Genomic DNA, 10,000 nt, shown 5'->3' on the forward strand with positions numbered 1-10,000 from the left:
TTCGATAAACATAATTGATTCATGCTGGGAACTTTGACCTTCTCATGTATTATCCACTCCACAGAGCAAAGGGGAAGTAACGTCTAGTTTCTCGTTTTTTTAAAGAAGGGATGAAGGATGTTAGTGGAGGGTTGCCCCCCCCTATACCTTCAGCGCTAGGCTGCTATGGACGTGGCTCTCGGGCCCGGGTAACACAGGGCTGCTGCCTGCACCTGAACACCGGGGTTCCCTGAAGAGGGAAACTCACTTTCAGCCATTTATCAAATAAATCTGCAATAATACTAAGAATATAAAAAATACTACATATTTGGCTGTTGTTCCCTGTTTCAGATGACGTAAAACGAACTTCAAATGTTTTTGAAGCCAGCTGCTCTTGGGAATCAGCAAATGAGTAAATGCATGAAGGCATTTATTTTGGTTTTTTACACAATTAATATTATTCCATGAATGGAAACCGAGCAATTCAGTAGACGAATCGCCAATGCAGATAATGAAGAGTTGCAGGTCTGGAGTGGACAGCTCTACAGCTCTACAGACGGACAGACGGACGGAACGACAGGAGTGCTATCTAGGTGACGTTCGGCTCTGTTCCAAATCCAGAGGAGGAGAGGAGGATAATACTGGGGAGATATCCAGGCTGGAGGAGCACTCGCTGCCTTGGTGCCTCAACACTGAGGCTGTCTGCATCAATGTGTTGTGCTAGTGCAGCACAACGCTGGGACCAACCTTGTTGGACGTTTCTGAGAACGGATTTATCTTAACATTGTGGAGGTTTGAGTCAGGCATATGCTTTATGTTTTTGTCCCTTAAGTCCCAGTGAAACTTCTGACGTCTGTGGGTTCGTTCCCAATCCACTCAATATGTGTTGAAGGAAAGAATGAAAGACAGAAGCAGCAATAAAAAGTTCATTCTCATTGTCCAGGATCACCTTGTGCTAGAGACTCTTTATTTGACCAAATTAAGCTCTTTGACTTTGACCATTTATGTCACGTAAGCAATGAAAATATCAAACTCTCCTCGTTCGACAGTAAGCCAGAAAGAGAGTTGTCAGTGCATTACGGAAGGTGGATACTGAGCCGCAGCATGTGAGGAGCCAAGGTTAGAGATACTTAAAGGACAATTCCGGTATTTTGAACATTGAGCCCCCTTTCTGGTTTGTCTAGGATGAAATAGAGTGGTTGACACCGAAATGTTGAATATTGGTCCTGTCTCGGGTATTTGGTTAATTTTGAATCGCCCCTGCTCACAATGGCTGGCTATGTGCATTCACAAACCTGTCCTTAAAACACCCGTAAACGTTCGTTTTCAGAATTGTGAAACTCAAACCGGACCGGAACCGGAAACGGATCTCTGTATCAACAGTAGGGCTAGAATCGAGCGAAAAGACTACAACTACCCCCCTTTCCGTTTCCGGTTCCGGTCCGGTTTCCGTTTCAATTTACAAAATGCCAAATAAAACACGACAGAAACTGTATTTCGCTACGATACTTGATTAGGAACATCAACGAACATCCCTAACCACTCGATGAGGTTCACATTTCTGTAAAATTGAAAGTTTAGGGGTGTTTTAAGTACAGGTATGTGCACATAGCCAGCCCAGCCATTGTGAAGCAGGAAGGGGCGATTCAAAATTAGCCAATTACCCGGGACAGGACCAGCATTCAAAATGTCGGTTTTAACCACTCTATTTCATCCTAGACAAACCAAAAAGGGGTCTCAGTGTTCAAAATACCGGAATTGCCCTTTAAGGTTAGAGATGTATCTCAGAAATAAACCCTCAGTGCTCGACGAGCAGGCTACAGTAGCTAGGTAGCAAGACTAGGTACCTTTTCATTTCTTTCCAAAACAGGCAAATTATTTAAGATCAGTTCAGCACCCTGGCTAATAATGGTTCTCAATTATTAAAAACAGTTCCTACTAGATTGAAATGTTAAATGGACTCTATTTATACAGTGCTTTTCTAACCAGTGGCCACTCAAAGTGCTTTACAATATGTCCTCTCATTCAACCATTCATGCATACATTCACACACCGCCAGCGGTGTCAGCAGCGCAGGGCGACAGCCAGCTCGTCAGGAGCAGTCAGAGTGAGGCATCTTGCTAAGGGACACCTCGACACTCCGCTAGGAGGAGCCGGGGGATGGAACTAGCAACCTTCCCATTACCATCCAAGCCGCTCTAACTCCTGAGCCACGTGCCGCCCTGAAGTCACCATCATCATGATGATGAGGAGGATGAGGATGATGATTATTGTTATTTATAAAACCGTCTATCACTTATGTAATCTCCCTTTATAAGATATCCTTTCAAGCAGAGCTTTTATTCTCCAGGAGTTATTCCGGAGCGGTACTTTAAAGCCTTTCTCTGTGGTCCAATCGTGAGCATCAGAAGGCAGCCGTGTTTTAACAGCATCGTGTGATGGCCCAGTTCTGTCTGCTGCTGACGTCTCAGGAGGCGCTTAGCAGCAGGTAATACGCTCCTAATTGTTGTGAACACAACGGGAGGAAAGGACAACGCTGTGGCAGTAAGAAGACGGAAGGGTCTGTTTTTTTGACACTCCCCCCCCCCCCCCTCTTGCTCCTGTGGTTGTCACTTGTCAAAATGATCGTTTCATTATAAAGTTACTAAGACGCCGGCGGTATAAAGAGGGTATGTTTGGGGCTGTGTTAGATTACTTTATGGGTGCTGCGGTTGCCGTGGTTTTAAAGCTTGTCCTCCACCCAGGTTTCACTCAGGATTTTCAGACGCTTCTTTCCCATGATGCACCAGGAATGATTATGTTTAGGTGTCATCGTTTTAATAAAGTGTTTGCTGGCGTTAAGTCTCGGTGAATGCTCGTCCGAGATCAGTGTCGCGGAGGCTTTTGGCGCTGTTGATTCTAGACCCTGAGCCCACCAGAGACCACGTGGCCTGGCTCTGTGGACCCCTGTTCCCAGGGACACCGACAAGGCCCGCTCCTGTACGGGCTGCAATAGGCTTGGCTTAGCTCAGGAGGTAGAGAGCAGGTTGAATTGTTACCGGAAGGTTGGTAGTTTGATCCCCGGCTCCTCCTAGCTTGTTCGAGGTGTCCCTGAGCATGACGCCTCACCCTGACTGCTCCTGACAGGCTGGCTGTCGCCCTGCGTGGTTCACTCCGCCGTCGTTGCGTCAATGTGTGTATTAACCGTTGTAAGTCACTTTGCATAAAAGCGTCTTGAGTATTCATGTAAATGTAAATACATTCTGGAAAAGAATGCGGTAGGTACAGTACAGCTCCAAGACACTGCATACTTCACGTACGTTTCAAACTGAAGCTGATGTAAATCTCAGGGAGAGCGATGCATCATGGGAGTAGGCACCAGTAGAGTCGGTCCAGTAGTTTCTCTTGCCCCCACTTGCCCCCCCCCCCCCCCCCCCCTCGCCAAAGCGCTTTATTTACCATTTTTAGGAATCAAGCGGTGACGTCATGGCAACAATACGCGATAAACGAGATGACTGAGCTCCCAACAGCTTACGTTCATTTGTGGGTATTTGTGTCCATGTGGGTATGAAAAATAAGTGTGTGTGTGTGTGTGTGTGTGTGTGTGTGTGTGTGTGTGTGTGTGTGTGTGTGTGTGTGTGTGTGTGTGTGTGTGTGTGTGTGTGTGTGTGTGTTTGTGTGTGTGTGTGTGTGCGTGCGTGCGTGTGTGCGTATTATATAGTGCTTGTGCAAGAGCAGGAGGAGGAGAAATAGAAGCGAGACGCTAACAATGACAACAATGCTGAGTGAGCAGAAATGGATCGGGAGAGAGAGAGGGAGAGAGAGAGAGGGAGAGAGAGAGAGGGTTGGGGGAAGGACATGGGAGGACAGAGCTCCTGGGGGACAGCATGGAGTCGGGGGGGTTGGGGGGGGTGGCGGGGGGACGTGCTTGGGTGCTGTGACAGTGAGCCTGCGGAGGTAGGGGGGGCTGGACTTACTTGCAGATGAGCTGGTTTATACCGTGTATGAAGTAACAGTCTCCGCCGTTGACGCAGTACGTCCGCTCCGACTCGTTGCAGCGCCGCGTGTGGCTCACGCCCGCCGACGGCGTGGTCGTGGTCACTGGGAGGGACGGACAGAGGGACGGGGGGACAGAGAGTCAGAGGGACGGGGGGACAGGGGGACAGGGGAAGAGAGACAGAGGGACAGGGGGACGGAGGGAAAGAGGGACAAAGGGACAGGGGGATAGAGGGTCAGAGGGACGGGGGGTCAGGGGGACAGAGGGACAGAGAGTCAGAGGGACGGGGGGACAGGGGGACAGGGGAAGAGAGACAGAGGGACAGGGGGACAGGGGAAGAGAGACAGAGGGACAGGGGGACGGAGGGAAAGAGGGACAAAGGGACAGGGGGATAGAGGGTCAGAGGGACGGGGGGACAGGGGGACAGAGGGTCAGAGGGACGGGGGGTCAGGAGGACGGGGGGACGGAGGGACAGGGGACAGAGGGACAGACAGGGGACAGAGGGACAGACAGGGGACAGAGGGACAGACAGGGGACGGAGGGACGGCGACAGAGGGACAATGGGATAGACAGGGGGACAGAGGGACAGGGGGACAGACGGACGGAGGGACAGAGGGACAGGGGGACAGACAGACAGACAGACAGACAGACAGACAGACAGACAGACAGACAGACAGACAGACAGACAGACAGACAGACAGACAGACAGGTAAACACTTGGACAGACAGTCAGACAGTTTAGACAGGCAGACAGGCTGCTCACAGATCTGAACGCTGATGAGGCTGGTGGCGTTCTCCTGGCCCAGAGAGTTCTCCGCCACGCAGGTGTAGTTCCCCGAGTCGTCCACGCGCACGCGGCTGATCTGCACCTTGGAGTTCTTCCTTCAGGGTGGAACCAGGGAGAGGAGAACCAGAGGAGAACCAGAGGAGAGGAGAGAAGAGGTAGAGGGGTAGAGGATGGATAGAGAAGAGATAGAGATTCAGGGGATGGAGAAGAGACAAAGCCGTTACAAATCCAGACATTAACAAAGTTCACAACAGTTAACAGACTGGGACCAGTTGCGGTGTCCAAGCAGCTGTCCCAGTGTCCCAGTATCCCAGTGTCCCAGTGTTCCAGTGTCCCTGTGTCCCTATGTTCCAGTGTCCCTGTGTCCCAGTGTCCCAGTGTCCCTGTGTCCCAGTGTCCCAGTGTCCCAGCCCAAGCTTCCCAGTGTCCACGCTGTCCACGGCGCCCCCAGCTCTCTGCGTCTTACTTGTTGGTCTTGATCTTCAGGTCGCGGCCCTTCTGCAGCTTGAGGCCGTCTTTGTACCAGTGGAAGGAGGGGCTGGGGCTCCCCGACGCCTCGCACTTCAGGTACAGCTTGTCCCCCTCCATCAGAGACTGGCCCTGCATCGGCCGCAGCTTAGGAGCAGAGGCTGGGGAGGGAGAGGGAGGGAGGGGGAGAGGGAGAGGGAGGGAGGGGGAGGGGGAGAGGGAGAGGGAGGGAGGGAGGGATGGAGAGGAAGAGGCAGAGGGAGAGAGGGAGAGGGAGCGAGGGGGAGAGGGAGAGGGAGAGGGAGAGGGAGGGAGTGAGGGATGGAGAGGAAGAGGGAGAGGGAGAGAGGGAGAGGGAGGGAGGGAGGGGGAGAGGGAGGGAGTGAGGGATGGAGAGGAGGAGGGAGAGAGGGAGAGGGAGAGGGAAAGAGGGCGAGAGAGAGGGAGGGAGGGAGAGGGAGAGAGAGAGAGATGTTATTGGGGAATCAAGGAGAAAAAATCAAAGCCTGCATTAATGTAATTGAAGACTAAAGGCATTCTGAAGAATGAGCCTTCACGTTGTCTATCCATTTACATTTGTGTGTGTGTGTGTGTGTGTGTGTGTGTGTGTGTGTGTGTGTGTGTGTGTGTGTGTGTGTGTGTGTGTGTGTGTGTGTGTGTGTGTGTGTGTGTGTGAGTGTGTGTGTGTGTGTATGTGTGTGTGTGTGTGTGTGTGTGTGTGTGTGTGTGTGTGTGTGTGTGTGTGTGTCCGGGTACGTGCGTGCCTGCGTGCGTGCGTGCGTGCACGTAAATCAGTAAGTCAGCAGAAGGTCGGTTGGAGTGGGTTCAGATACAGGACAACAGGTCAAAGTTCACAAGATGGAGAGAGTGGCAAGCACACACACAAACTCTCACTCAGACTCACACAAACACACACATACACACACACACACACACACACAGTGCATTCGAATATGCTTTGAATCCCAAAAAGCACAATGAAACGGTGGGTTTTCCGAAAGACTGCAGTAGACTTTTGCGATGGAATGTGTTTGCACTTGTCTGTATGTGTGCTCGTGTGTCTATGTGTGTGTGTGTGTTTGTGTGTTTGTAGCACACATGCGTGTGCTTCAATGGTATTGAGACGGACATGTAACCACACAGACACTGAGGCAAAGAGACAAGTTCCTGTCTCACAGCACTTAAACACACACACACACACACACACACACACACACACACACACACACACACACACACACACACACACACACACACACACACACACACACACACATGCACACACACACACACAAAGTTGATTTCACTGAAATGCGGGAATGAAAGGGTGTATATGGGTCTATGTGCACACACTGGCACTCAAAATGGAATATAAGCAGCAGACACACACAAACATAGTCACAGACACACAAACACACACATACACACACACACACACACACACACACACACACACACACACACACACACACACACACACACACACACACACACACACACACACACACACACACACACACACACAGATACACAAGTACATGTTGTGAACGTCTGCGACTGAACAGCGGCAGGTCCTGTGCTAAACACACTTACACAGGTTAGCATATTTAGCCAAACAGCAATGAATGGGAATTGGCTGTCGGGTCTTTAAGACTCTATATGCATCTTGAAATTGAACAAATTTCCCCTTCAATAATCCCTCTGTAGTGTAATCCCCACCATGTGATCTCCACTGCTGTGTAAGAAAGATAATTAGCTTATGGTCAGGACACAGGAGATATACAGTGTGTTCAAGATGGGCCCAAAAGCTTAATATCAAATGTCCTTCAGGCGACTCGTGACCTAGTTAGTGCCGGTGCTGGTCTGGGGAAAAGGTATTCGATACGCCCTTCTGAAAACAACCTCTGGTGAGCAAATAACAAAATCAACCAAATGAGGCGGACCTCAAGCCGACTGGAAGACCTCCTGCGTCACAACACCTCACCCCGTTCCTGCTCTCATATACATTGAGGGGATTTTGCTGACGCCTTTATCCAAAGCAGCCATTACAACCCTTCATTCACACATTCACACACTGACGGCGGAGTCAACCAAACAGGGCGACAGCCAGCTCGTCTGGAGCAGTCGGGGTGAGGCGTCTTGCTTGGGGACACCTCAGCACTACGCTAGGAGGAGCCGGGGATCGAACTAGCAACCTTCGGGTTTCCAGTCAACCCGACTATGTATTCTGGACTAGGACTCAGACCTCGTCCCACCGATGCTGTTATTCTATGGACTAGGACTCAGACCTGGTGCCATTGACTGTGTATTCTAGACTAGGACTTGAGCTAAGGCTCCGTCTGCCTTAAATTACACTGGAGGTTTAAAAGTGACAACCTTGCATGGTGCTCGTTCGATCCAACACAACCTAGTCCGCCGTGCCCCCTCCTCGTTCCGCGGGGGGTTTTGTGTTTTGATTGGCAGCGTCTTGGCTCTGTTGGGCTGCCGAGAGGTTCGCCTCGCGCCCCGAACGCTGACGCTGTAGCCTCCGATTTACAGTCCTTAACCTCACGTCTAAGGGCTGAGGACTTTGGTTTAGGGGTTTGGCACGCAGGAATGATTGCAAAAGAGGGTTTGTTCTTAAAGGGCTGAGGACCTCTAATTCCCCCAGGACCCCAGACCTGGGAGACAGGGTTTTGGGGTCCCAGTGAGGCGGTCCGTTTCGGGGGCAATTGTGCAGGTGAAAGGGGTGTGTGCTCACTCAATGTCCAGCGGGGTGAATGAAGACAAGAACAGGATGCGTGCGCACATTTCCCACACCGAAAGAAGATGTATATGAATGTCTTTCTCGAGCACAAACCAAAACCAAACCAACCAAACACACAATACAAAAACAGATTATTTAAATACATATTCCTGTGATTTGAACAGCATTTTTCACAGCTTAACAAAAACAGATCTTTTAAATACATATTTCTGTAATTTGCACTACAATCAACCATGGCTGGTGCCACGAACGCTACTTATTGTTACTTATATTTATATACTTTACATTTTTTCATCTTATTTATTTTATCTTTTATTGTTGAATTTGGCTCTTGTGTACTTGTACAATAAGATTTGATAAAAGCAATTGACCTGTTGCTAAGTCACGCCCCCCGTCGTTACCATGACAAACCCGGACAAACAAACCAGACTGGATAACAAAAACATATGGAAAAATGTCAGCTGATAGTATATCACAGCAGGTTTTGGAGAAGTTTTCGGCGAAAAATGAGTGAATTTCATCCAGGAGCTATGGAGGGTTATATTCAAAACCTTAAAATACATACAGAAGGTGACAAGCTTAAATTCAGTTGGTATTCTGGCCTGTCACACAGTCTGATCCACATTACACACTTTTTCTTGTCCCGTTGTGGCTTGGGAAAAGGGATGAAATATACCCCATTCCGCAGTCTCTCAGGATACCGAGATTACAGGTACCCCAAGCACCTGCATCTTTTGACCATGTTTATTTTTTTTTACACAGAAAACATTAACCCACCATTAGATTTTTATATTTTACCTCCTCCCTGTTGTCTTCAATGGAGTTGTCCGAGCTGATGTCCGAGTATAGTAGAGGCTAGAATTTCATTGGCCCATCTGCCATCTAAGGACGGAGCTTAGTGACTGAGTGATTCTGATTCTGATTCAAAGGACAGCTTCGGATCAACGTTTCTGTTGAGCGACGGTTGGTGTACAGGAACAGTCTGGTTCCCTGTTATCTTGTAACACATCGCCACGTGTGGAGAGGGGAACCACACTGTACTGCAGGAGAGCAGATTTAGGCCCCGTTTTAGCCTTATCGATTTGGCATTTCGGAATATCAATGACAAACAAAACATGGCGGTTTTACTTAATAGCTTAGCATGATTGGAAAAGCTTTTTTTTTGGATAATAAAACAAGCGTTCATTAACACGGCCTGCGTTCATACGGCCCCTCTATCTAACCTCTGCCGCTGAGAGACCCTTGCAGTAAACACCTGGCGCTGAAACGCGTCAACCAATGATCAGGATCACACAGCCTCGGTCGTTCATGCTCAGGGACTTTCTTCTGAGCTATCGGCACCCTAAAACAGATCAACATATACGCACAATATAATATCTTAGCTTTCCCACCACTCAGGATGATTTGAACATTCCCATCCCATCAGCGTCTCCACGGAGACGTGGAGACGGCTGGAAGCCCTCCAAGGCCCGGGAGGAGACAGTAAGCAGGGATGAGGTATGAGTGTTGATGAGGCTTTAGAGAGAGGAGACGGTGTTCGTCTTCTCCTGAGCGCGGCGCCCTGTCAGCGTTAGTGCGCGGTACGCAGATCTGGAGGAGGAGGAGGAGGACGTCTCTCTCTGGGGGCGCTTAAGGAATTAAAGAGATGCAGTCGTTTGAGTTTGGCTCTGGTCATACGACGTCATGGAGAGGAGGGCGGAGCCACTGGAAGCTTAACCGCAGAGTCGCTCAGTAGCTGCCGCAAAAGAACCAAGACTCTGTTCAGAGTTCACCCCGACTTCACCCCCGCCACCCCCTCCTACCTATTGTATGCTGTACCTCCTGGCCCTTAATGTACGCAATTATGCATGTTGTTCGTCCCGGCACTTAATCTTCACACTTATTGTATGGCGTACTTAGTTGGAGTACTTAGTTGTGTAGCATGTTATCCAAGCTATCTTTGTTGTACACAGGAAATGGGTTAACCTAGTGGTTGTTAGTGCTTGGCTAGTGTTTCTATGAACATCCTTATTGTAGCGATGGCGATATATTGTTCCACCTTCTT

At 49.6% G+C, this 10,000-nt stretch overlaps 1 protein-coding gene across 1 annotated transcript in view; it reads right to left on the reverse strand.

Annotated features, from left to right (window-relative positions):
- Positions 1–10,000, reverse strand: part of nrg2b (neuregulin 2b) — a 32,206-nt gene that overhangs the window by 18,271 nt on the left and 3,935 nt on the right. The window contains exons 2-4 of the mRNA XM_056601132.1: positions 5,209–5,371; positions 4,719–4,837; positions 3,936–4,059 (exon numbers count right to left, since the gene is read on the reverse strand). Coding sequence (XP_056457107.1) covers positions 3,936–4,059; positions 4,719–4,837; positions 5,209–5,371 — 406 coding nt within the window. The remainder of the gene's footprint in view (positions 1–3,935; positions 4,060–4,718; positions 4,838–5,208; positions 5,372–10,000) is intronic.

The sequence above is a fragment of the Gadus chalcogrammus genome, chromosome 10 (genome assembly GCF_026213295.1).
Source record: "Gadus chalcogrammus isolate NIFS_2021 chromosome 10, NIFS_Gcha_1.0, whole genome shotgun sequence".
Classification (NCBI taxonomy): Eukaryota; Metazoa; Chordata; class Actinopteri; order Gadiformes; family Gadidae; genus Gadus; species Gadus chalcogrammus.